We start from the raw sequence: 27,733 nt of genomic DNA on the forward strand, positions 1-27,733 counted from the left end.
ACGCATACTTCCATGTGACAATACACATAGCGCACAGATGTTTTCTGAGATTCGTAGTGGGCGACGACCATTTCCAGTACAGGGTACTGCCTTTCGGCCTCATCTCAGCTGCAAGGGTGTTCTCCAAAATGCTGGCGGTAGTGGCTGCCCATCTACGCAGAACACGAATCTCCATTTTCCCCTACCTCGATGACTGCCTCATCAAGGGACACACCCAGTCCGAAGCACATCACGTGGTGGTCGCAACTTGGGATTTGTTCGACTCCCTTGGCCTTATTGTGATCATTCAAAAATCACGGCCGCAACCAACACAAATTCTAAACTTCATAGGAGCGTGTCTCGACTTCCAGTCAGAAAAAGTTCATCTGCCAGTCGTGCGTTTTCAACTTATGCAAGACCTGATAAAAACAGTCTTGCAAGCTCCAACGCTCCCGGTACACGTATGCCTCCAGCTTCTGGGTCATATGGCGTCGACTACAATCATAGTCCGCCACGCAAGGCTACACCTCAGGTGTCTACAGCACTGGCTAAACACGGTATACAATCCAACCAGGCACAGCATCCGCAAGACCGTGGTGCTACCGGCACATGTTAAAGACTCCCTCTTATGGTGGACCGATCGCAACAACATGCTGTCAGGAGTCCCCTTTCACACTCCACAGCTGTCAGTGGAGATAACCACAGACGCTTCTCTCATCGGCTGGGGTGCCCACATGGGCGCAAAAACAGTTCAAAGCCGTTGGTCCACGACGGAGATGATGCTCCATATCAACCTTCTCGAGCTCCGAGCGGTGTTTCGTGCCTGCAGACACTTCAAGTTACACATAAGAGGCACTGTCACGAGAATTCTCACAGACAATGTAGTGGCGATGTATTATGTGAACAGACAGGGGGGTGCCCGATCCCATTCACTTTGTGCAGAAGCGATCCGCCTCTGGAACTGGTGCATTCAAAATAACATTTTTATAGTCGCGTCATACTTACCGAGTGCGAACAATACCACTGCGGAAGCGCTGAGCAGGCATTTCTCTCAAGACCACGAGTGGGTGATCCGCACGGATGTCCTCTTACCTCTCTTCCATCGGTGGGACTTTCCGGTGATAGATCTGTTCGCCACGTGTGCCAATGAGAAATGCAGAGCTTACTGTTCCAGAGCAGGACTGGGCGATCACTCTCTGGGAGATGCATTTCTCCTTCATTGGGGCACATTGCTTTTGTATGCATTCCCCCCTGTTGTACTCATTCCCAGAGTACTCGAGAAGATCGTGATGGACAGGGCACGAGTGATACTCATAACCCCAGCTTGGCCCAGACAGCCATGGTACTCAACTCTTCTGCAGCTCTCCGTATGACCACCGCACCGATTGCCTTACCTACCATACTTGCTCACGCAACAGAAAGGCTCCCTTCTTCATCCGAAGCTGGATACTCTGCACCTGACTGCGTGGATGGTGCATGGTTCAGCGCGTCCGAGAATCTTTGTTTGGACCAGGTGAAGCGTGTTCTCTTACACAGCAGGAAGGATTCCACCAGGAAAACTTACCGGTCCAAGTGGTCTAGGTTCGTGCGCTGGTGCGCTTCTAGACCCTCTTGTTTTACCACTACATGTTTTACTGGACTATGTCCTCCAGCTACAGTTGACTGGACTCTCCATCTCATCACTTAAAGACCATGTGGCGGCGATAGCTGCTTTTCACTATCCCATTGAAGGCAAGTCGGTTTTTTCCCATCCGATGATGACTAGATTTCTCAAAGGACTGGCTAACCTTAACCCACCGCGTAGGCCTCCGCCACCTGCATGGAGTCTTGATTTGGTGCTTGATGTCCTAACTCAACCACCATTTGAATCGTTGGCCACGGTACCCATGTCGATGCTTAGGGTACGTCTAGACTACATGCCTCTGGCGACAGAGGCATGTAGATTAGGCTACCCGACAGAGTAAAATGAAGCGGCGATTTAAATAATCGCCGCTTCATTTAAATTTACATGGCTGCCGCGTTGAGCCGACAAACAGCTGATCAGCTGTTTGTCGGCTCAGCGCGATAGTCTGGACGCTCCCCTGCCGACATCAAAGGGAGTTGTTGACAACCCAGGTATGCCTCATCCCAGGAGGCATACCTGGGTTGTCGACAACTCCCTTTGACGTCGGCAGGGGAGCGTCCAGACTATCGCGCTGAGCCGACAAACAGCTAATCAGCTGTTTGTCGGCTCAACGCGGCAGCCATGTAAATTTAAATGAAGCGGCGATTATTTAAATCGCCGCTTCATTTTACTCTGTCGGGTAGCCTAATCTACATGCCTCTGTCGCCAGAGGCATGTAGTCTAGACGTACCCTTACAGTGAAGGTACTCTTTCTTCTTGCCATAACATCGGCACGTAGGGTGAGCGAAATTAGCTGCTTTGATGTCAACGCCTCCCTATACAGTCTTCAACGCAGAATCAGTGATACTGAGGACTCATCCAGCCTTTCTACCTAAAGTCTGCACAGATTTTCATATAAATGAGCCTAAACCTCATACCTCTCAGCGTGACGCTCTTCTGTATACCCTCGATGTTCGTAGAGCCTTGGCATTCTATATAGATAGAACTCGTACTCTGCGTAAAACGGATCGACTCTTTGTTTCGACTTCAGGGCCTTCTAAGGATGAGAGTCTATCTGCTCAACGTATTTCTAAACTGGTTGTCTCTTGTATTACAACTTGCTATACTATTTGTAAGAAGCCGCTCACGTCGCAACCTAGGGCCCACTCGACACGAGCAGTTGTTACGTCGGCAGCTTTCGTGAAAGGAGTCCCTCTGCGGGACATCTGCCGAGCGGCGACTTGGTCTTCTACTTCCACCTTTGCAAGGCATTATGCAATTGTTCAGCACTTCTTCTCTGACTCAGCGGTAGCCTTGGCAGTGCTGCCTAGTGTTCAGAATCCCAATTCCGATGCCCACGTCTAACTGAGATTACTGCTTCGGAGTCACCAGACGTGGAGCACCCACGGGGACTACCCGAAGAAGAAGAGGAAGTTACTCACTTCATGCAGTAACGATGGTTCTTCGAGGTGTGTCCCCGTGGGTGCTCCACGACCCGCCCTCCTCCCTGCTTCAGAATCTTGTCTTTCAGTCTTTCAGATAGGCGGTGAGATGAACTGGCGGGCACCGGACTGTGCGCGGCAGATGAAAGGCGCAAAACCGGCTCGTACGCGCGCAGTCCGGCCACTTACACACAGCTCTGGCAAGCTCCGATTTGCGGCGTTGGGACCAGCCCGACACCAGACGTGGAGCACCCACGGGGACACACCTCGAAGAACCATCGTTACTGCACGAAGTGAGTAACTTCCTCCTTTTCACACCTCTGTGCTTGGTTTCTCCATATTTGCTCATCTTGTCACAAAAAGATTTCTTAAAGGCCTCCACAACGTATATCCACCCCATAGCACCCCACCCCACCTTATAGGACTTGAACCTTGTTTTGGGTTATCTGACCAGGCCCCTCTTTGAACCACTGGCCACAGTGGCACTCCCCTTCCTCTTTATGAAAGTCTGCTTTTTGCTAGCCGTCACTTCAGTGAGGAGAGAAGGGGAACTTCCCTTATGGCGGAACCCCCATACATGGTTTTCACAGAAGACCGAGTCATGCTGAGACTCACCTAGTATTCTTACCAAAAGTCTATACAGCATTCCACATGAATGAACCCATTGTGTTACCTATTTTTTCCGCAAAGCCTCACACCAAGATGCTAGCCTACATACTCTAGATATCTGAGTATTAGCCTTCTTGGAGAGAACGTGACCATTTTGTAAATCTCAATTACTTTATTTCCATGGCTGAACACTCAAGAAGTGCATCTATTTCATCCTAACGTATCTCAAAATGGATATCGACATGCATAGTTAGATGTCATACTCTGGCCAATGAACCATCCACCGTGAGTACATTCTACTAGAGCTACAGCGGCTTCCACGGCCTTTTTTAACAATGTCCTTTAAGAGACATTTACCAAGCTGCCACATAGTCATCAGACCACACTTTCACTAAACACTGTGCCATCTTAACACAATTCATTTCTGATTCAGCAGTGGCTACAGCAGTTTTGTCCACCGCCGCTAAACAGTGACTCCAACTCCCTCCACCCGGATTGAATACTGCTCTGTAGTCACCTACACTGGAGCATCCATGGCGACATCACTCGAAGAAGAAAAGGGAAGTTACTCACTTCATGCAGTAACAGCTGTTCTTTAAGATGTGTATCCCCGTGGGTGCTCCACAGCCCTCCCTTCTGCTTGGAGTCTGTCTGTCTTGGGCCTAAAAGAGGAACTGAAAGGGAGAGGTTGAGCTGTGCAGCTAGCACACTCAGGCGGGAGCATTTCAAGACGCCTCCTATACATGCCCCAACAGGGGAAACTGTTTTTCAAGGCTCTGAGCTGCGGCTCCAGGCAACCTGTCTCCCTTTTACTCATCTTGTGCTTCCTTCCCCCCCGCCCCCACCCCGCTTCGAACTGTTAGGTTCTCCTTCCAGGGCAGAGAAGGAACTGAAGGGATGGTTGCTGCACATGCATAGTAGTGGCCTGCGCAGCCCACCAAGAGCACTGCTACTAAAAATCTCCACCTAGGCACGCAGTGGCATCCGAACACCTACGGTGGAGCACCCACAGGGATAACCTTCTTGAAGAACCTCCATTACTGCACAAGGTAAGTAACCCCCTCTTGCTCAGTCTACTTGGTTGACTCACTGCATGATTCACAGAGAGCAACTGGTATTTAAAGGTCTGAATCCAAAGCTAGTTGACATTTATCTGTCGTGATCTACCATGCAACCTAACTTCCATGCATGTATATTTGCAAAACTGTGCAAAGAAATCAGATCTGTTTGTGATATTTGATCACACTGAGCTACTGCTGATGGCATGTCAGAGATTGGATGCACAATTTCTATCATGCTGTTGGACTTTGAGGAACTGTCACAATATGAAAGCTCATCTGTCACTTGAGAGCATTAAATAACACGTAAATTCCTTGGATTGCTTAGTTGTTTTTTGTTGCTGTCTGGAGTTAAAGGAAGCCCTTGACAAGTAAGTTTCAAAATTGCAGTCACTCAAGCAAAAAGTTTGGGAACCCCTCGTGTTGTGTGTAAAGTGTGTGGGGGCTACATCAGTGTGAAAATCACAAGAGAAATGTAACATTACAATGATTGTAATTAATTACGTTTTCATGTTTCAGTGAAGAAAAAGTGGGGTACTCCACTTCTCAGCCAGAACCTCGCACTGGCATTTCCTTGTGGGACAGCAGTCCAACCAATATCAACGAACTAGTGCAAGGGATCAGCTTCTCCCAGCCAGCATGCCCTGAGCACATGCTAGTTAATAGTCAATTACTTGGCACCCCAGGCTCATCACAGGTAATATTTGAAAACGCTGTATTTGTTCACAGCAGCTTGGCAATTTTGTTCTTTGGCTCCAGACTGTAAAGATTCAGTTTACACCATTTCAGATACTTTATCCTAATTTTAAATCCAAGTAAATTAAAGGAGTGTTATCCAAACTTTCAGCCAAGAAAGGTAGTTGGTTATCTGTAGAATTCATATATCTGATCTCTAATCTGCAGAACCCATGGCAACGCTTGGTGAAGAGAATGACCCGTTTCTTTACAAAGCTGGATGCTGACCACTCCTATAATAGTTTGAAGGAGGTCTGTGAGAAGATGGGCTATGTCTGGAAGAAAAGCTGCACAAACCAGGTAGAGTCCATGGAATTAAACAAATTAATGCTTCTGATTCCATTTGCAAATCCTATAAAATATCCTGTAGTCAGATGTAGCATTTTCTGAACCAGCACAAGATCTGTACATGAAATCCCTAGTCAGACTCCTTTAGCGTAGCTATTAGTATACTGCAGTGTTTCTTAAACTATGTTCCACAGCACACTGATGTGCCACGGAGAACATCAGAATTCAAAATGGGCACCCTTAAAGGGGCAGGCAACCTTTTTTTTTCTCAATAACTTTCCCCCGACCCTTCTGTGCCCCCCCGAACCTTCTCTTTTTTTCTCAATAACTTCCCGCTCCCCCCAACAAAAAATCCTTGGTGTTCCTCATTTAAAAAAAAAAATTGGTGTTCCTTGGTCTTAAAAAGTTTCAGAAACACTGGTATACTGTGAATATAATACATACATGCTCGTAGTATGTGAAACCTGTTGTCATAAAAATGTTCTCTCATTTGCTTTAAAGGTTACCATATCAACTACTGATAGAAGGAATAATAAACTAATTTTCAAGGTGAACTTGGTAGAAATGGAAGACAAGATTTTGGTGGATTTCCGCCTTTCTAAGGTATGCAAAATAAGCCAATGGACTTTACCATTAGAGGGGTGAGTGTTTAAAAGTAAACTGGATCAGCTTGCATATGACAACAAGCCTATGGAAAAGGGGTTCTTGCGTTGGTAGTCTATGTCTAACCAAAGAGAGAACCTACGGAATTGAAACACAAGACATGACTATGCAGCACTTCAAAGACTAACAAGATGGTTTATTAGGTGATGAGCTTTCGTGGGCCAGACCCACTTCCTCAGATCAAATTGTGGAAGAAAATTGGCATGACCATATATATCAAAGGGATATAATTTAAAAAAAAAAAGTGCACACATATAAAATAGACAAATCAGATTTTAGAACAGAGAGCGGATGAGGGTGGGAGATTAATAACTATGGGTATGTCTACACTACCCTCCTAGTTCGAACTAGGAGGGTAATGTATGCATACCGCACTTGCTAATGAAGCCCGGGATTTGAATTTCCCGGGCTTCATTAGCATAAGCGGGGAGCCGCCATTTTTAAATCCCCGCTGCTTCGAACCCCGTGTAGCGCGGCTACACGGGGCTCGAACTAGGTAGTTCGGACTAGGGTGCCTATTCCTAACTACCTAGTTCGAGCCCCGTGTAGCCGCGCTACACGGGGTTCGAAGCAGCGGGGATTTAAAAATGGTGGCTCCCCGCTTATGCTAATGAAGCCCGGGAAATTCAAATCCCGGGCTTCATTAGCAAGTGCGGTATGCATACATTACCCCGCTAGTTCGAACTAGCGGGATAGTGTAGACATACCCTATGAGATGATATTAGAGGTGATAATTGGGGAAGCATCTTTGTAATGTGTGAGATAATTAGCATCTTTGTTAAGGCCTATTCGTAAAGTGTCAAATTTAAGCAGGAATGACAGTTCAGAGGCTTCTTTTTGAAGTCTTGTGTTAAAGCCTCTTTGAAGCAGGATGGAGGTAGTAAGGTCGTTGAGACAATGCCCATTCTGGTTGAAATGGCAAGAAACTTTTTTTTCGTTGTGAAACTGATGTCTGTTTTGTGTGCATTGATTCTTTGGCAAAGTGTCTGAGAAGTTTGTCCAATATACATAGCAGACGGACTCTGTTGGCACAAATTATATTTCTGGATGAGCAGGAATATGTGTTCTTGATCTTATAACTGAAATGGTTAGGTCCAGTGATGGTGTCAGCAGAGTAAATATGTGGACAAAGCTGGCAACGGGGTTTGTTGCAAGGGAATGTTCCAGGGTGTTGGTATTAGTGTGGTATGTCCTGTGGTTGCTGGTAAGAATCATCCTGAGGTTAGGTGGTTGTCTATAAGAGACTATGGGTCTGTCTCCCAGAGCCTCTCGGAGTGTAGTATCCTGTTCCAGTATAGGCTGTAGTTTATTGATAATGTGTTGGATGGGTTTAAGTTAGGGGCTATAGGTGATGACAAGTGGTGTTCTATTGTTGGCTTTCTTGGGTCTGTCTTGAAGTAGATGGTTTCTGGGTATTCATCTAGCTCTTTCAATTTGTTGTTTTATTTCTCTGGGTGGGTAATTGAAGTTTATAAATGCTTGGTAGAGATCCTGACGTTTCTGGTCTCTGCCAGTGGGATTAGAGCAGATGCGGTTGTATCGAAGGGCTTGGCTATAGACGATGGATCGTAGTTTGTGTTCTGGATGCGAGCTGGAGGCATGTAGGTAACTGTGAGTCAGTGGGTTTTCTGTAGAGAGTGGTATCTAATTTACCATTGGTGATTTGTACTGTGGTGTCCAGGAAATGGATCTTTCATGTAGAATGGTCCAGGCTGAGGTTGATGGGGGGTATAGGTTGTTAAAGCCTCTGTGGAATGCATCCAGTGTTTCTTGGCCATGGGTCCAGATCATAAAGATGTAATCAATGTAGCGTAAATAGAGAAGGTGTAAAAGGGGACGGGATCTGAGGAAACATTCTAAGTCAGCCATAAAGATGTTAGCGTACTGTGGGGTCATGCGGGTACCCATGGCTGTGCCACTGATCTGGAGGTATAAGTTGTCCTCAAATTGGAAATAATTATGGGTGAGAACAAAGTTACATAGGTCTGCTACCAGATTGGCAGTGGTATCCTATGGGATAGTGTTTCTAATGGCTTGTAATCCGTCTCCATGTGGGATGTTGGTGTATAGAGCTTCTACATCCATGGTAGCAAGAATGGTGTTATCACGGAGGTTATCGATGTTTTGTAGTTTTCTCAGGAAGTCAGTAGTATCTCAAAGATAGCTGGGAGTGTTGGTTGTGTAAGTTTTGAGAAGAGAGTCTACATAGCTGGATAATCCAGTAGTGAGTGTGCCGATACCTGAGATGATGGGACGTCTGGGGTGTCCAGGTGTATGGATTTTGGGAAGCAGATAGAACAATCCTGGTCGGGGTTCAGAAGGTGTTTCTGTGTGGATTTGGTCCCGAGTAGATGTAGGGAGTTCTTTAAGGAGACGGTGTGGTTTCTTTTGGTATTCTGAAGTGGAATCAGAGGAGAGAGGTCTGTAAAATGTGGTGTTGGAGAGTTGTCTGGTTGCCTCCTGGTCATAGTCGGACTTACTCATAATGACCACAGAACCCCTTTGTCAGCTGGTTTGATTATAATGTCCAGGTTGTTTTTAAGACTCTGGATAGCATAGTGTTTAGCACGGCTGAGATTGTATGTCACTTGTTGTCGTTTGTGAATAATGTCAGTCTGTGCATTGTTGCAGAAGCTTTGTATATAGAAATCCAGATGGTAATTCCAACTGTCAGGGGGAGTCCATATAGAATTATTTTTCTTTTGGTGTTGATGGGGGGGATCTGGTTGGTCAGATTGATGTTTATTGGTAGTTTGGAAATATTCTCATAGGCGGAGGCAGTGAAAGAAAGTCTCAAGGTCACCACAAAACTGAATCCAGTTCGTGGGAGAGGTGGGGCAGAAAGAGAAACCCCGGGATAAAACAGACTCTTCTTCTGGGTTGAGTTTGTAGCTAGAGAGGTTAACAATATTATCCGGTGGGTTGAGGTAGTTGCTGTTGTAGCCTGTGGTGTGGAGCAGTTTAGAAAGTTTATTCTCTTTTCTTTGTTGTAGAGAATAGAAGTGTGTATAGTAGACTTCTTGTCTGGTGGAACAAAAGTCTTCTAAGGTGTTAGTTGGTGTGGATGTTTGTCTGGCCCACAAAAGCTCATCACCTAATAAACCATCTTGTTAGTCTTTAAAGTGCTGCATAGTCCTGTCTTTTGTTTCAGCAAGACCAGACTAACACGGCTACATCTCTATTACAGAATTGAAGTGAGCAATGTTACTATTTCACTGGTTCCTGAAACTTGGGCTCTGGTACTGAATGCAGTGCAAAAGCTGTTACTGCTCACTGTCTGGAAATCCTCTTTCCAGTTAATGATTGTGGATAGCAAGCACCTTGAGTCTTCAAGTACTATGGGAGAAGGCATTGTCGGTCCGTCACACACTAGGTTCTTTGTTCCCCCGCTGCTTTCCTGCGCATGGGGAAGGGGATGGAGGTCTGGGACTGCGCCAGCTCCAGCTGCTCAGGTGGCATGCGCTGCTTTAGGGAGTGGAGGAGCAAAACACGCACTGCCCAAGTGGTTGGGGCTGGTGCAGTCTGGGACTCCTCCCCCCCCCCGCAGGAAGGCAGCAGGGGAATAAAGTCTCTAGTGCGCCAGCTCCAGCTGATGCGATCCAGGACTCCCTTTGTTCCCACCCCATGCAGGAAGGCATCAGGTGCTCGACAGACCAGCGTTTCAGGTACTGGGCTGCTGTTTGGAGAATGAGGGAGCAGCCCGCGCATTTCCTGGGCCTTAGCGCACAGCTGCAGGATCCCCAGCACCGATCCCTGTCCCGTCTCCCCACCCGGACTCCCACAAGTACCCTGCCCCAGCATCCACCAGCACCCTGTCTCCTGCCCCAGGCCTCTGCCCCGGCACCCACTGGCACCCTGGCCCAGCACGCTGCCCTGGCACCCACTGGCACTCTGTCTCCTGCCCCAGCTTCCACAAGCAACCTGCCCCAGCATCCATTGGCACCCTGGCCCGGCATCCTGTCTCCTGCCCCAGCACCCTGTCTCCTGCCCCAGACCCCTGCCCTGGCACCCTGTCCCAGCACCCATAAGCACTCTGTCCCCTGCCACCACCAGCACAGTTGGGGCCACATTAGTGAGGCTCGAGGGGTTGTATTTTTGTATCTCCCTTGTGTGGCCCAGGCTGACTTTTTTGTGGGTCCGTGACCCCTGACTCAAAACAGTTTCCTCGCCCCTCTCATAAATAAAGACAATGCTGAAATCTTTTGTTTGACATAATATTTTATTTAAAAATGAAGCCTGGCCAACAAGCCCCCAATTGGGGCCCACCCCTCATCTGGCCACAGCATCATAACATTCCTGTACCCCCCCACCCTGACCCCAGATCTGAGCCTATCATATACTGGAAGCCCCTGTCCTGAGCCTCTCATATCCCCAAACTCCTGCACCCCCACATCGTCAGTCTTCTGCCACAACACTCTTGCACCATTCACACACTGCAAATCTGTGTCCTGAGCCCATCATACTCCCAACCTCCTTGCCCTGAGCCTCTCACACACCCCAACCCAAACTCCTGCATCTTCACATCCACAAGCCTGCGGCTTGCTCAGCACCCCAGTCCTTCACCTGAGCCCGACACTCCCCAGCCTGGAGCCCCTTCCCTGAGCCAGCAGCCCCTTCTCCATATTCTCCTGCATCCAAATTCCCTCCCAGAGCTTGCACCTCTCACCCTTTCCCACCCTAAATCCCTCACCCTTTGCACCTCTCACCCTCTCACACCCTATATCCCTCATTCCTATCCCAGAGCCCGCACCTCCTGTCTCAACCCAGTGAGGCTAGACTGCAGGAGTTTTTCCAGCAAACACACTCTTTTGGCAGCCCCTATATTCCTCATTCCACAAGGAATGAGGGGGCTTCCAAAAAAAGGGGATTTTCTGACATTTGGCCTAGTCTGGACAGGCCAAATGTTGGAAAAATTTCTTCCAACAGAAGGAACGAAAAAAAGCAGCAGTGTATCCATACCCTGAGAGTGTATAAGGTCCGGGGATAGCAAGTGATGGAGGGAAGAGGAACAGAGAGGACGGGCCTCAAGGAAGGGGTAGGGTCTTGGGGAAGGGATGGGATAGATCTTGGCTTGTCCTGACATTTAAAAAATGATCTTGGGTATAAAAAGGTTGGAGACCACTGGTCTAAAGCATAATGATTTCTGGGCACTGGGGAAGCATGCTGGGCTGGCGTAATCCTGCTTTCATGGAAATCAGTAGGAAAAATAGTTATGAACTCCGATGGAAGCAGCATCAAGCCCTTGAAGGTGTAGCTAGCTTTATTCCCTTTCTCCAATCAGCTCTGTTTATACTTACTATGGTGGGGGACAAAGCATGACTACAGTTGGGCAACTTTTGTGGAAGCTCAGCAGACACTAGCTGAACTGTCTGCCAAAACTACAGCTGTATTACGACTGTTGGTGTGCATGGGGCTCCCTGTGCCATAAACTTGGTCCATAGTGTCTCACTGAGAGAGATGGATAATAACTTTCTGAGAAAAGGTTAAGCATCCTGTCTTGAGTGTAGGGGAATGGACTAGATGACCTCATGAGATTCATTCCAGTAGTACTTATCTGTGATTCTGTGAAACAGACCTAGCCTAATATTAAAGATGCTCATATCTAGGCAAAGGTATAGAATAGACTGTTGCAAGTGAGGCAGAGACCTCCAGCTTCTGCCTCTTCTAATGACAATTAACAGTAATAGATTGATTTGTTTGCTATTTCAAAGAGAATTTTTTAAGATTATTTTGTTTCTATGGAAAATACTCATCAATGCACTTTCAAATGTGTGCATGAAAAATAAATCTATGAAATTGGTTAGGTCATGACTGGAACAAGCTGTTAAGAGCATAATAGTAGAGGTGGGAAGTCTTCTTGCCATGTTTCATATTTCCTTTCTTGAAAGATAAAATTAAAATATGTTTAAATCTTAAACAGAAGAATATGTGCTGCACCCTAATTTGGAGAAAATCCACAATGGCTGTCTCTGAAGTGGCAAGAATAGAAACCTTTTGTAAAAGATTATAAAAGTAATACAATTCATATAACAATAGTGGAGGTGGTGGTAGAATTTCTTGCTAACTAATTATAAATAATGAACATAAAGATTGTAAAGAAAAAAAATTAAATATCTAGAATAGAAGCCAATGTCCCTCAGATAGGCAGGAGTTACAGCATTCCCATTCTTCTATTTATACATGCATACAGTCCACAAAATAAACTTGTTTTTATTACCTAGGGTGATGGGTTGGAGTTCAAGAGGCACTTCCTGAAGATTAAGGGAAAACTGAATGATATTGTGAGCACCCAGAAAGTGTGACTTCCTGCCACATGCTCCAACTGCCGTTGGATTGGATGCTGCTACACTGATCTAATTTTTATTTTTATTCCACATCAAGAAATAAATACCTGTGGCTGCCAGTAACTTGCAATGGAAACTCTTTTTTAGGGATCACTCTTGTCACCAGGGCATTTCATCAAAGGGCACATTTGGTAATATGTTTTCAGGGCCTCCCAGACAAATAGTGATCATGAGGTGTTCCTGACTGTAGTAAGTTAGCGGTGGCATGCCTTCCTATTGGTAGCTACTGGTATGAGGCTTATTTTTCCCTTCTGCTAAGTCAGCAATCATTGGGATCATCATTGGGGTGCTGTGTGTTTGTGGGAGCCAGCCTGACTGTTAGTTGTTGACCGACTTCTGGGGAGAATATATCCAGCCCCAAGACTGCTGCAGCCATTTACAGGCTTAGGGTTCCTTGGACATAGCTAGAGGGGAAGAGTCTATATCTAATTAAAAAAAAATTGGCCCCCGTACTTCATTGTTGTATCTTCAGATTTTAAATCTGTTTGAGCAATAACTTGTTACCCTTTCTTATAAAATGTGATGAGATAGAGTGGAGAGGCATAGAGATAATGTGGGCCTTAGACTTGTAATTTTATTAAATTTTATTATATCTTTTTGGCCTTTGCTTTTGTTAAGTAAAATGGTTGAACCCAAAGAACTAATTCCACTGTATTGTTCATTTATAGTTTTAAGTATTGCAGGCTTAGAGGTCTGCAGCAGAATAGATACTGTATTAACATTTTTGTCCCTTTTTAAACTCTTTTCCCTTTTCAGTATTTGTAGTTTTCCCTACATTGGAAGGTAAAGTGAAACCTGTTATATATAATAGCTTATGTTGGGAATTTGCTGGAGGGTAGCAGGGTCTCATGGAAATAAGAAATATCCCTTTCTCTTACCCCTTTCTTGGTACCTAAAATTCAGGCTTATTTAGGCAGTTATTTCTTTTAATGGTACATAGTTTATTTGTATTAACAAGGACCACTTATGAATAATCACAGTCAAATGTACAATGATGTGAAAATACACAATTTGTATAATTTTTTGTAAAAACTTACAAAATAAAGTATAGTCATAATTTTAAAGAAAGCAAATGGCTGCCGTCGTGCATTCTGGACAGAATTCCATTTCAGAAGCATTTGCTCCTGGGGATCCTTATTAATGAAGCAAAGGATCCGGATGAAGCCAATGTGTCATTCCCAAAAGACCACCTTCCAGCTGCTCCCTCTCCCAACATCTAAGAGAGCCCCTTTTCTAGCTCTGTTTCTGTAGAAGAGAAGAAACTTTTTTCATGGTTTCCACCTTGGGATCGGGGGATGCCCAGTTTTGGGTCAGCATTCAACTTCCTGTCCTGCTTTAATCCATCTGGCTAGCTTGCTTCTTCAGCAGGCCTGATAGCATGGGGGCAGCTCAAAACTCACTCCCATAATGACTGTAGTTGTATTTGACTGCCAGTTTTCACGCTTTAGTTTAGCAACACTTTTTCGTTCAACAAACTCTTCATTCTTAGCATTAGCCATAAGTTTTAAACAAAAATCATTTGTTTCTGGGGCCATCTGATGTATCCTGTCAAAACCAACATTGTGATGAATGGGGATACTACCCTTTTCTGGACATCCCAACTAGTCAGTAAACAAGATTGCCTGTAAGAGTTAAACCGAGAGACAGTAGGTCTTTAGAGGTACATCTACACAGCAACGTTATTTCAGAATTACTGATGTTATAACATAGTGCATGTCTACACTACAAGCCTTTATTTCGAAATAATGTTGAGCTGGAGGATTTCTTACTCTGGCTCATGGTAACCCTCATTTCACAAGAAGTAAGGGAAGTTGAAGGAAAAGTGTTTTTCCTTTGACTTCCTGCTGTGTAGACAGCGCCAAAAACTGAATTAAGCTATTTTGACTTCAATTATGCAATTGTCATAGCTGAAGTTGCATAGCTTAATTCAACTTTAGCCCCACTGTGTAGATCTCCCCTGAGAGTCTCCGAGAAGTGTTGGCAGGGAGCCAATGAAAATGGTGGGTTTTTTTTTTATTATTAAAAAGCAGGACCCTCCTGCTGCAGTCTTTGCATGAGCAGGGGAGAGTTGAGAGACATGAATTGAGCCAGGAACAAGGCATGGAGTTTTCAGCAATATTTATGTGTAAAGGCTGTTCCCCACTCTGGCACTTTGAGTGCAGAAGGTGGAAGCCCACAAGAGACCTTACAGATACTTTGCCGCTAGGTAGAAGCTTCTGTTTTAAAAACACAGATTCCCTGACCTTGGAACGTATGCTACCACTACCCAAGTTGGGGAGGGAGGCAGACACCTTTCTTCTTGAACCCAGGAAGATTCACTTGGAAACTTCTTCCAAAGGGGTACCCCAAGCTCTTTTATCACAAGAGAGCTTGAAAAAAATCCCAACAATCTGATAGCTGAGTTATCAGTGTGTTAGGCATGCATACACAGACCTCCTGTTACCTTCTAGGACACAAGAATCAGATCAGTCTTTTAAAAGTGATTTTATTAATAAAACAAAAAGATACACTTGGTAAAGCATACTTGATTGCTAGGTGTTAGAATAATTGTGAAAAACCTGATAAAAGCAATTGCTTCCCTGGGATTCAGCTTTAGTTGCAGTGAAGGGGGTGGTGTGTCACCTGAACTCAGCACAGAGGCTGTGTCTACACTGTGCCACTTATTCTGAAAAATCAGCCGCTTTTCCGGAATAAGCTGCAAGCTGTCTACACTGGCCCTTGAATTTCCGGAAAAGCAATGATGCTCTACTGTACAAAATCAGCCGCTATTCCGGAAAAACTATTCTGCTCCCACTCGGGCATAAGTCCTTATTCCAGAACACTGTTCCAGAAAAGGGCCAGTGTAGACAGCCCAGTAGCCTTTTCCAGAAAAAGCCCCGATTGCGAAAATGGCGATCGGGGCTCTTTTCCAGAAAAGCGTGTCTACATTGGCCACAGACGCTTTTCCGGAAAAAGGGCTTTTCCGGAAAAGCAGCCTGCCAATGTAGACGCTCCTTTTCCAGAAAAACTGAAAACGGAATAGTATTCCGTTTCAAGCATTTCCGGAAATTCATGCCAGTGTAGACACAGCCAGAGTGTAGTAAGATGAGGGCCCAGCTATCATCAGGCCATTTTCTGGCTGCTGTCTGGCAATATTCTTGCTATCATCTGGCTGCTCTCTGGATATCTTTGAGTGGCTGTCATTCTCACAAACACACACTGTCCTGACCCAACATGTACTGGGGAATTAGTACTGTTTGAAAGTGGGTTGTTTTTAGTTATTTACTGGTGTGTGCATTTCATAACTTGCATTTTTCTTATGCTTAAATTTAATTCTTTGAGAATTGAGTTCTAAAATTCCTAACCTGTCATGTCCAGATGGTGATTGTGTTCCTAGAGGTAGCTGGCATGTCACTGCAGCCCCTGGGAGGGTCAGCACAGGGGGGTCTCCATGTGCTGTCCTTGCCTGCAGACACTGCTCCTGCAGCTTCCATTGATCAGTGATGGAGAACTGTGGCCAGTAGAGGCTGTGGAGTGACTCTGCTGCTGGCTGTCCCACTGCTCCCAGGGTTGGTGGGGCTTGAACTCACCACCCCGCACTCCCCTACTCCCTGGGCCACTCCAGAACCCACACTTCTTCTTCAGGTAGTCCCCGTGGGTGCTCCACGTCTGGTGTCGGGCTTGCCCCGGCGCCATGAATCGGAGGCTTCCCAAAGCTGTGTTTGGCTGGACCGTGCATGCGCGAGCGCTCGAGGCCATTCGTGCCTTTCCTCTCCGAGCACGGTCCAACCCCCACCTCAGTTCCTCTCAGCCGCCTCTGGCCACGGACGGAGCTCTCTCCTCTCCTCAGAGTACCTCAGCATCCTGTTAAGACAGAAGAGTAAATTAACTATTATCTGCCTTCCTTTCCTTATCTCCGTTAAAGTTAAAAAAAAAAAGAAGTAGAAATAGAGACGTTTCAGTAGTTTCTGCCTGTCCCTGCCATTCTTCTTGTTCAGTTGGAGCTTAGCCGCCTCTCTCTCTCTCTCTCTCTCTCTCTCTCTCAAAATAAATAAATAAATAAATAAAACCACAAAGAATAAGAGAACAGGATAAGCGAAGTAAGGCAATTCAGAAAATAAATATATCTACAAACTGAAGATAGCACATATACCACGAACTGAGTGGTGTGCGGGCAAGAGCACTCAAGCGGCAAAATGCCGGGTTCTCCGGGATTTAAAAAGTGCTCCCTCTGCCATGAGGCTATGCCGGTTTCCGACGGCCTTGCCTCCTGTATCAGGTGTCTTGGAGAGGCACACTTGCCACAGCAGTGCACTCACTGTGCCAGCCTAACCTCGAGAGCCCGCAAGGACCGCGAGAGATGCCTAAAAATGATTCTTTCAGGACGCCGGCACTGCTGATGCAGGGAGGAGATGGGCTCCCTCCCCTGAGGGTACCCCTCCTGTGAGGGAGAAACCTTCACCGGCCAGGTCCCTGCCTGTTGTTCCGCAGAAGCGGATAAGTGCAGGAGACAAACCGGGCACCTCCAACTCCTCTACCGGCTCTGCACTGGTCTCGGGCTCGAAGAAGCCGACCGGCACCGCACCGTGCTCCCGACCGGCCACGGCACCGGAGCGCCATTTAAAGGACTCTGCCCTGCCGGCACCGGCAGTTCTGAGGTCCTCCTCACCACGCTCAGCTGCAGCTCCCCCTCTCCCATCTCAGGAGCTGTCCTCAGCCTCGGCACTGGCAGATCTCCAGCCTGAATCAACAGCTCCCCTTGCTCCACAGGTCGCTGTCCCTTCAGCACCATCTTCTGTGTGTTCAGAGCTGCCTCCCCCGGCACCGAGGAAGGCAATCTCTAAATCCTGCAGGCGTGCATCTTCTCCTCTGCCTTCTCCTACAGCTTCACCCGGACCATCTTTTCTGCACCGTTCTCCTGCACCTCACTCCACCAGGGATCAAAACACTCGAGCCTGCAGGAGTTTGCCACCCTATTATCTCCATCGCAGAGAACCTGTTCCCTACCTAAGGGATTCTCGTTCGCGCTCTCCTTCACGATGTTCTCGCTCTCCTGTGCATTCAACACGCCGTGCATATTACGTCAGGCATGCTAGTGTCACCTCTTCACGACCCTCATCCCCACGGTATTTGGACCATCACTATAGACATTATGACAGACCCTATTATTATGTCTCAACTCGTCACGGCCACTCCCGCTCCCATCGGAGGTCTCCATGCTCCTGTCGCTCGGTTAGTCCATCTTCTCATCATGATCGATCGAGGCCGTGATCACCATCTCATGCTCCACCCCCTCCAAGAAGTCCAGATCCGCAGCAGAACCATTCGGACCCTGAGGAGGGACAGATTTTGAATGCAGAAACAGACATGCCTGTGAATGTGTGCTCTTCATCTCATGCACCAAATGATGCTGTGACCCCAGGTGATACCTCACCACCCTATGACCTTAAGGAATTCCAGGACCTTTTTAAGCCAGTGGCACAAAGCCAGGAGGTTCACCTGTCTGAAGCACAGGTGAAGCAGCATAAGCCACTGAAAAATCTGCATCCCCAGCAATGACGCAAGATTGCACTCCCAATTGATGAGGCCATTTTGGATGTGGCACACGAGATCTGGCAGACTCCCACAACGATCTCCCCTACTAGCAAAAGAGCAGAAAAGAGATATTTTGTTCCATCTAAAGACATGGATTTTCTCTTCAATCATCCTCAACCCAACTCCTTAATAGTGGATGCAGTCCACCATAAGAGCAAGGCTTCTCATTTCAAAACTGCACTCCCAGATAAGGACACAAGAAAGCTTGACTTCTTTGGACGCAAGATTTATTCATCATCGACCCTAATGCTTAGGATCACAAATTATGCTGCCCTTCTCTCGAATCACAATTTCGACAATTATGCCAAGCTACCTGACCTAATGCAGCACCTTCCAGATACTAAGAGACCTCTGCTGAAGGCGATTGTCCAGGAGGGATATTCTGCATGTAGGACATCACTCCAATTGCCCTCGATGTCGCGGATACGGCAGCTCGAGCCATGGCAACAGGTATCGCCATGCGCAGAGCCTCTTGGTTAATGGCAGCAGGAGCACCAAAGGAGCTCTAGAACAAAGTCGAAGATCTCCCATTTGATCGTAAGAAATTATTTGCTACTTCAACTGATGACGTCCTGCATTCAGGTAAGGACTCACGCACCACTCTGCGGACTCTGGGGATGTATACCCCTCCCTTTAAGCGTAGGCGTTACTATCCATTTCAAAGGAGATATGACTATCCATTCCAGAAACAGCAGCGCGCTCCCGAGCAGTCTTGATTCCGACAGCGTCCGCAGCGCAAGCGCCAGCAGTTCAATTGTGCACCAGCCCGGGCTAATGCCGAACAGCAAATTTGACTCGTGTCAAGGACACAAACACATCTTCAGTGCTCACAGTAGAAAAACCCACCACCACCCTTCTCTTTCACCACCGCCTCAAGCCATATTATCACCAGTGGCGTGACATCACCTCGGACCGCTGGGTCTTGGAAGTAATAAAGTCAGGTTTCACGATACCTTTCATCTCCATACCTCCCACTACTCCATCCTCCCCGTCCCTCTTCAGGGATCCATCACACGAGACTCAGCTCCAGCAAGAGGTACATCATCTTCTTGCTATTGGAGCCATAGAACTAGTTCCTGGAACAGAGGGTTTTACTCCCGATATTTCCTCATCCCCCAAAAATCTGGCAAGCCTGGTACTCCCCTACAGCTCTCGATTCGAACGCCTTACTGGCTCCCTCTTCTCTCGGACCTCTTAACGAAGCAGAGCAGATCCCTTTACCATCCGAAATTGCTCACCCTCCATCTGACTGCATAGATGTTGGATGTTCAACACGTCGGAGACCCTTTGTTCAGATCAAGTGAGACGTGTTCTGCTCAATAGCAGAAGAGATTCCACAAGAAAAACATACCTTGCAAAGTGGTCTCGCTTTACGCACTGGTGTGACACTAAAGGGTTGTACCCTCTGTCTCACCATTGCAGGCTGTTCTGGACTATGTTTTGCACCTTCATATGTCAGGTATCTCCATACCATCACTTAAAGTTCCTCTAGCAGCGATTACGGCGTTCCACTGCCTGATCGATGGCCAGTCGGTTTTCGCCCACCCCATTACAAAGAGGTTTCTCAAGAGCCTCCTCAATCTCAACCCTCCACGTAGACCTTCACCTCCTGCGTGGAACCTCGACCTCGTGCTAGATGCGTTGACACGGCCATCATTTGAGCCGCTTGCAACTACATCTCTTCAACTACTTACGACTAAGGTTGTTTTTCTTATTGCTATAATGTCCACATGCAGGGTCAGTGAGATAGCGGCTCTTACAGCATCTCCCCCATATACGATCTTTCATAAGAACTCAATGATTCTGAGGTTGCACCCGACCTTTCTCCCAAAAGTCTGCTCGGACGTCCACATTAACGAACCAGTCGTCTTGCCTTCTTTCTGTCCTAAACCGCACGCTTCTCCTCGAGGCTCTTTTGCATACGCTGGATGCTCGCCGAGCCCTCGCATTTTATATTGATAGAACTCATTATATTCGAAAGACAGACTGTCTTCTTCTTATATCTGTTGCAGATCAATTTAGAGGTCGTCCACCCTCTGCGCAGCGCATCTCGAAGTTGACTGTCGCTTGCATTACCACCTGTTACAGTCTGTGTAACAAATCCCTCCCACCACAACCTAGAGCACACTCCACCCATGCAATGGCTACCTCGACGGCCTTCCTGAAAGGAGTGCCTATGCGCGACATCTGCCGGGCAGCTACTTGGTCGTCAAACGTCACTTTCATGAAACATTACGCAATTCTGCAGCACTCCACCTCAGACTCCGCTGTAGCCTCGGCGGTGCTCCAACGCTGTCGTAACACAGCTCCCGTAGCGCAACCTTAGCTTGGACCACTGCTCCGGAGTCACCAGACGTGGAGCACCCACGGGGACTACCAGAAGAAGAAGAAGTTATTCAGCTTCGTGCAGTAACGATGGTTCTTCGAGGTGTGTTCCCGTGGGTGCTCCACGACCCGCCCTCCTCCCTGCTATGGAATCTTGTTTGTTTCTCTCGTTTCAGATGAGGCGGTGAGAGGAACTGAGGCGGGGGCTGGACTGCGCTCGGAGAGGAAAGGCGCAAACGGCCTCGAGCGCTCGCGCATGCGCGGTCCAGCCAAACACAGCTTTGGGAAGCCTCTGATTCATGGCGCCGGGGCGAGCCTGATACTAGACATGGAGCACCCACGGGGACACACCTCGAAGAACCATCGTTACTGCACGAAGGTGAGTAACTTCTTCCTCTCTTCCATCAGCAGGTCCCTTATCTTGCCTTCCTAATGTGGGAGCCAGGTGCATCCCTGGGGCAGCTGGTGTTGGCTGTTTGGCCACTCTTGGGAGGGGTGGGTATGGGGGGTGGAGGGACTCAAGCCCCCACCCCTGCGCTCCCCAGGCTAATGCCCTATCCCTTAGGGCACTGCAGAACCCATCCCCCCTATCTTCCTTCCTTCACTCCTGCACTCCAAACCCCTTGGCCCAAGACCAGAGCCTGCACCCCAATTCACTACCCCAGCCTGGTGAAAGTGAATGAGATTCGGAGAGGAAGGGAAATGGAGTGGAACAAGGCAGGGCCTCAACAAAGGGGCAGGAAGGAAGCCGGGCCAGGGTGTTTGGGTTTGAGGTAGATCTTAATTAGCACTTACATTGAAAAAGTGCTCTTGTGGTTAAAAAGTTGGAGACCACTGTTCTAGAAGGAGGTAGGGGACAGACACAAACACATACAGCAGTCTCGCACATGGCACATGAGCCTGTCCACAGTCTCAGGGGGCAGCACCCACTTCCGGGGACATCTGGGCCTACTGACCATAGCACACATCGCCTTGCTCCAAGCACATCACCTACAACAGAGATGAGAACTGTCACTCGGCGCTCATATGGGGGCTAGGCTTCAGGCATTGTGTCCCTTGGGATGACTGACCATGTCTCTTTATTCTCCACTACCAGACTAGCTGCGAGAGGAGGGTGGTCAACACCACCTGAGACAGCCTCCAGAACTTGATACATCCTCAGGCGATACTATCCCATGGATAAGTTCCAAGTGGCAGCACCTGGCGGCACTCCAAGACTTGGAGCAAACAATCCACAACTGAATCCAGGAGGACCTGCTGCTGCATCAGGAGAGCTGGCGGGAGCTGCTTGGACAGGGCTGCTCCATATGTGGGGATGTGAACTCCCTTGTCCTGAGCATGATGCCTCCTCCTGCTCCAGTCTCTGCTCCTCCTCCCACTCATTCTCTCACTCCCACTCCCACTTCTCCCTCAACATTCTCCCCACTGCCCCCCGGTGGACACCAAGGTCCCCGAACCCATGGCAGTGGGATCTGAAGAGCCCTGCACAACTCTGAGCCCCAGCCCTGACCCTCTCCTCACCTCTCCTCCCCCTTCCAGATTCCTCCTCCAAGGTTCTCACTACCCTCCTTCTTCCACCCTCTCTCGTCCCTTCTCCCCGTTTTTTTCCCCAGTCTCTTCCCAGTTTCTTTGACCCCACATAGAAAATACAGAGGTTTCAGTTTTTCAAAAACAAATGTGTCCTTTATTTTTTCATCATGAAAGGGGACTAGGGCGAAATGGAGGGTAAGTGGAGGGACAGCAGTGAGGGGTGAAGCAGAAGCTCCCAGTGGGGTGGACCGGGGAGAGTGTCACTGGTCCTCAGGGAGAAGCTCTCCCTTAGGGCCTTCCAGATGCACACAGCCCACCATGGGTCTGCCGGTTGGCAGCCATGCATGGCTGCTCATAGGCCCTGCCTATGCAGTCAGCCTCTGCCCCCCATCCTGGCAGGAATGCCTCCCCCTTCGTCTTGCACACATTGGCAACTTGCTGCCTGTCTACACTGGCGGGGAGTTCTTGCGCAAGAACACTGACATTCTAATGTAAGAAATCAGTGCTGCTTGCGCAAGAGCTATGATGCTCCCACTCAGGAATAAGACTTCTTGCCCAAGTGTTCTTGTGCAAGAGGCCAGTGTAGACAGTCAACATGAATTTCTTGCACAAGAAAGCCCGATGGCTAAAATGGCCATCGGAGCTTTCTTGCTCAAGAGAGCGTCTACACTGGCACGGATGCTTTTGCGCAAAAGCGCATCTCTTGCATAAAAGCACATGCCAGTGTAGACGCTCTCTTGCGCAAATACTTTAACGCAAAAACTCTTGCGTTAAAAGTATTTGCACAAAATTTTGCCAATGTAGACGTAGCCATTGTGCAGAACACAACATACAGCCACCATGTGTGGAATGTTATGCTCCCTGAGGTCCAGGCAAATGAGGAGGCATCTAAAGCGCACCTTCAAGCAGCTGAAAGTGGAGGCCCTGCTTAGCCTTGCATTGTATAGTTCTCTGGAAGGATTGAGGGGGCTAGTGCAGGGCTGCAGGGGATAGGCCACATCCCCCACCAGGCAGACAGGCATTTCCATGTCCCTGACCCTGCTGGTGCGGTCGGAGAAGAAAGTACCAGCATGCAGCGTATGCTCTGAAACGCATGTGTGTTGTGTACCTTCCTCGACCACCCGACATATGCGTCGGTGAACTATCTCCAGTGGTCCAGCACAGCCACCGAAAAGTATCCCTTCCGGTTAATGTACATTGATGCCTGGTGGTCTGGGGCCCAGATGGGGATGTGATCCCATCGATAGCCACCCCTCCCCCCCAGCTGTTGGGGAAGTCCATGATGACGTCCACGTCTCCAAGGCAGATGACTGCGCAGCAGGGTGGTGTTGATAGTCTCCTGCAGGGTGTTCAGGGGTAACAGAATCACAGGGGTGCCCTGGCCCCGGAGAGTACCCCCAGACCCGTTCCTAGTCCCCCTCCCTCCCACTCACCAGGAGCAACCCCCTCCAATCACCCCAACCCCTAGCAGGGCTTTGTGAGGGTGGGATTGAACAAACCCTCCCAGAGAGGGAGCTTGCACCACCCCACCACACCTCCTTTCCCTAAGGAAGCCCATTCTGTCCTTCCACCCTCATCCCCCTTCTGGGACAATAGCCCAAGAATTCCATACCTGCATAACCAGGGCCTCCCACGGATCGACAGCTATCTGGCATGGAGAGCTTCCAGAGGGCAATGGCAATACGCTTCTGGAGGGGGATGGCAGGTCTCATGTGCGTGTCCTGTCACCTCAGGGCAGGGGTGAGCCATTCACAGAGCTCAAGGAAGGTGACCTTTTTCATTCTAACATTCCAGAGCCATTGCTGGTCTCCCCAGTGCTCCAAAACAATGTGGTCCCACCAGTCTGCACTGGTGTGCAGATGCCAGATGCAGTGGGGCAGTGTCCAGGACAGGATTCAGCTACAGGAGGTGTGCCCGCACAGATCCGAGGAAGGTTTCCAACAAGGACTGGGGGTTGGGTTCCTGCAGAGCCTGGAAGGCTGCATGCAGAAACTGCTGCATGACTTGCAAAAGCTGCAAGAGCTAAAGACTGCCCAGAGGCAACTCTGGCTCCATAGTGCATAGTACTGTGGTGTCCAAAAGCTAGGCAACCAGAGCAAGAAGAGAAAATGCTTTGCTGTCCCTCAGGGTATGTCTACACTACCCTCCTAGTTCGAACTAGGGGGGGGAATGTAGTCATACGGAGTTGCAAATGAAGCCCGGGATTTGAATTTCCCGGGCTTCATTTGCATAAAGCCGGCCGGCGCCATTTTTAAATGCCCGCTAGGTCGGACCCCGTGCCGCGCGGCTACACGCGGCATGGACTAGCTAGTTCAGATTAGGATTCCACGAGGCGTACAGCTAGTTCGGATTAGGAAGCCTAATCCAAACTAGCTAGTCCATTCCGCGTGTAGCCGCGTGGCACGGGGTCCGACCTAGCCGGCATTTAAAAATGGCGCCGGCCGGCTTTATGCAAATGAAGCCCGGGAAATTCAAATCCCGGGCTTCATTTGCAACTCCGTATGACTACATTACCCTCCCCCCTAGTTTGAACTAGGGGGGTAGTGTAGACATACCCTCAGAGAGGTAGACAAGCAAGCAGGAAATGGTGAATGGGAGTACGGGTGAAGGAGTTTGGAGCGCAGGTGGTATTCTCTTCGATCCTTCCTGTCAAAGGTAGGGGCCCGGGCAGAGAGAGGTGCATCCTGGAGGTGAATGCCTGGCTGCGACGATGGTGTCGCCAGGAGGGATTCGGCTTCCTTGATCACGGGGTGCTCTTCCAGGAGGGACTGCTTGGTGGAGATGGAGTTCACCTTTCCAGGAGCGGGAAGGCCTTGTTTGGACACGGACTGGCTAACCTTGTGAGGAGGGCTTTAAACTAGGTTCGACGGGGGCAGGTGAGCAAAGCCCACAGGTAAGTGCTGCATGTGCGGGACTGGGAGATGGGTTGGAAATGGGGGGACTACGGCCTATAATGGCAAGGAGAAAGGAGGGTCAGGGCACAACAGGGAGGCAAGATCAAATCAGTATCTTAGATGCCTATATACAAATGCGAGAAGTATGGGTAATAAGCAGGAAGAACTGGAATTGCTAACCAATAAATACAACTATGATATCATTGGTATTACAGAAACCTGGTGGGATGGGACGCATGATTGGAATGTTGGTATGGAAGGGTACGGCTTGCTCAGGAAGGACAGACAGGGAAAAAAGGGAGGAGGGGTTGCCTTGTATATTAAAAATGTACGCACTTGGACTGAAGTGGAGATGAACGTAGGAGATAGCCGTGTAGAGAGTCTCTGGGTTAAGCTAAAAGGAGTAAAAAACGAGGGTGATATCATGCTAGGAGTCTACTACAGGCCACCTAGCCAGGTGGAAGAGGTGGATGAGGCCTTTTTTAAACAATTAAGGCCTCATCTATCCAAAGCCCAAGATTTGGTGGTGATGGGGGACTTCAACTATCCAGACATATGTTGGGAAACTAACACAGCGAGGCACAGGCTATCCAATAAGTTTCTGGACTGCATTGGAGACAACTTTCTGTTTCAGAAGGTTGAAAAAGCTACAAGAGGAGAAGCTGTTCTGGATTTGGTTTTAACAAATAGGGAGGAACTAGTTGAGAACTTGAAAGTGGAAGACAGTATAGGGGACAGTGACCACGAAATAATAGAGTTCATGATCTTAAGGAAAGGTAGAAGGGAGACCAGCACAATTGAGGTAATGGATTTCAGGAAGGCAGATTTTCATAAGCTCAGAGAACTTGTAGGTAAGGTCCCATGGGAAGCAAGACTGAAGGGAAAAACAACTGAGGAGAGTTGGAAGTATTTCAAAGGGACATTGTTAAGGGCCCAAAAGCAAACAATTCCGCTGTGTAGGAAAGATAGAAAATATGGCAAAAGACCAGCTTGGCTTAACAAGGAGATCTTGCATGATCTCAAAATAAAAAAGGAGTCATATAAAAAATGGAAACTAGGACAACTAACAAAGGATGAATATAAGCAAGCAACACGGGAATGCAGGGGCAAGATTAGAAAGGCAAAGGCACAAATTGAGATCAAACTAGCTACACGCATAAAGGGAAACAAGAAGACCTTTTATAAATAGATTAAAAAGCAAGAGGAAGACCAAGGACAGGGTAGGCCCACTGCTTAGTGAGGAGGGAGAAGCAGTAACAGGAAACTTGGAAATGGCGGAGATTCTCAATGACTTCTTTGTTTCGGTCTTCACCGAGAAGTCTGGAGGTGTGCCTAACGTAGTGAATACAAGCAGAGAGAGGGTAAGTTTAGAAGATAGGATACACAAAGAATTAGTTAAAAATCACTTAGGAAAGTTAGATGTCAGCAAGTCACCAGGTCCTGATGAGATGCATCCCAGGATACTCAAGGAGCTGATAGAGGAGGTATCTGAGCCTTTAGCTATGATCTTTGAAAAATCATGGCAGACAGGGGAGATTCCAGAAGACTGGAAAAGGGCAAATATTGTACCCATCTATAAAAAGGGGAATAAGAACAACCCAGGAAACTACAGACCGGTCAGTTTAACGTCTGGCCCAGGGAAGATAATGGAGCAGGTAATTAAGGAAATCATATGCAAACACTTGGAAGGTAATAAAGTGATAGGGAATAGCCAGCATGGGTTTGTGAAGAACAAGTCATGCCAAACTAATCTGATAGCTTTCTTTGATAAGATAACGAGCCTTGTGGATAAGGGAGAAGCGGTGGATGTCATATACCTAGACTTTAGTAAGGCATTTGATACAGTCTCGCATGATATTCTTATTGATAAACTAGGCAAATATAACTTAGATAGGGCCACGATAAGGTGGGTGCATAATTGGCTGGATAACCGTAGTCAGAGAGTTGTTGTTAACGGTTCTAAATCCTGCTGGAAAGGGATAGCAAGTGGAGTTCCTCAAGGGTCTGTTTTGGGACCCGTACTGTTCAATATCTTCATCAATGATGTAGATATTGGGATAGAGAGTACGCTTATTATGTTTGCAGATGATACCAAACTGGGTGGGGTTGCAACTTCTTTGGAGGATAGGGACATAATTCAAAATGACCTTAGCAAGTTAGAGAAATGGTCAGAGGTAAACAGGATGAGGTTTAATAAAGAGAAATGCAAAGTGCTCCACTTAGGAAGGAACAATCAGTTCCATACATACAAGATGGGAAGCGACTGTCTAGGAAGGAGCATGGCGGAAAGGGATCTAGGGGTCATAGTGGACCACAAGTTGAATATGAGTCAACAGTGTGATGCTGTTGCAAAAAAAGCAAATATGATTTTAGGTTGTATCAACAGGTGTGTTGTAAGCAAAACTCGTGAAGTCATTCTGCCACTCTACTCTGCACTAGTTAGGCCTCAGCTGGAGTACTGTGTCCAGTTCTGGGCGCCACATTTCAAGAAAGATGTGGAGAAATTGGAAAGGGTACAGAGAAGAGCGACAAGAATGATTAAAGGTTTCGAGAACATGACCTATGAAGCCAGGCTTCATGAACTGGGCTTGTTTAGTTTGGAAAAAAGAAGATTAAGGGGGGACATGATAGCGGTTTTCAAATATCTAAAAGGGTGTCACAAGGAGGAAGGAGAAAATTTGTTCCTCTT

The 27,733-nt window shown here is 47.8% G+C and overlaps 1 protein-coding gene across 2 annotated transcripts in view; it reads left to right on the forward strand.

The window, feature by feature from the left end:
- Positions 1-13,795, forward strand: part of LOC102451245 (serine/threonine-protein kinase Chk1) — a 75,634-nt gene extending 61,839 nt beyond the window's left edge. For both annotated transcript variants that reach the window (XM_075909326.1, XM_075909328.1), the window contains 4 exons: positions 5,211-5,388; positions 5,595-5,726; positions 6,216-6,317; positions 12,599-13,795. In XM_075909326.1, coding sequence (XP_075765441.1) covers positions 5,211-5,388; positions 5,595-5,726; positions 6,216-6,317; positions 12,599-12,679 — 493 coding nt within the window. In that variant the 3' untranslated portion in view covers positions 12,680-13,795. The remainder of the gene's footprint in view (positions 1-5,210; positions 5,389-5,594; positions 5,727-6,215; positions 6,318-12,598) is intronic.
- Positions 13,796-27,733: the final 13,938 nt, after the last annotated feature.

The sequence above is a fragment of the Pelodiscus sinensis genome, chromosome 26 (assembly GCF_049634645.1).
Source record: "Pelodiscus sinensis isolate JC-2024 chromosome 26, ASM4963464v1, whole genome shotgun sequence".
Classification (NCBI taxonomy): domain Eukaryota; kingdom Metazoa; phylum Chordata; order Testudines; family Trionychidae; genus Pelodiscus; species Pelodiscus sinensis.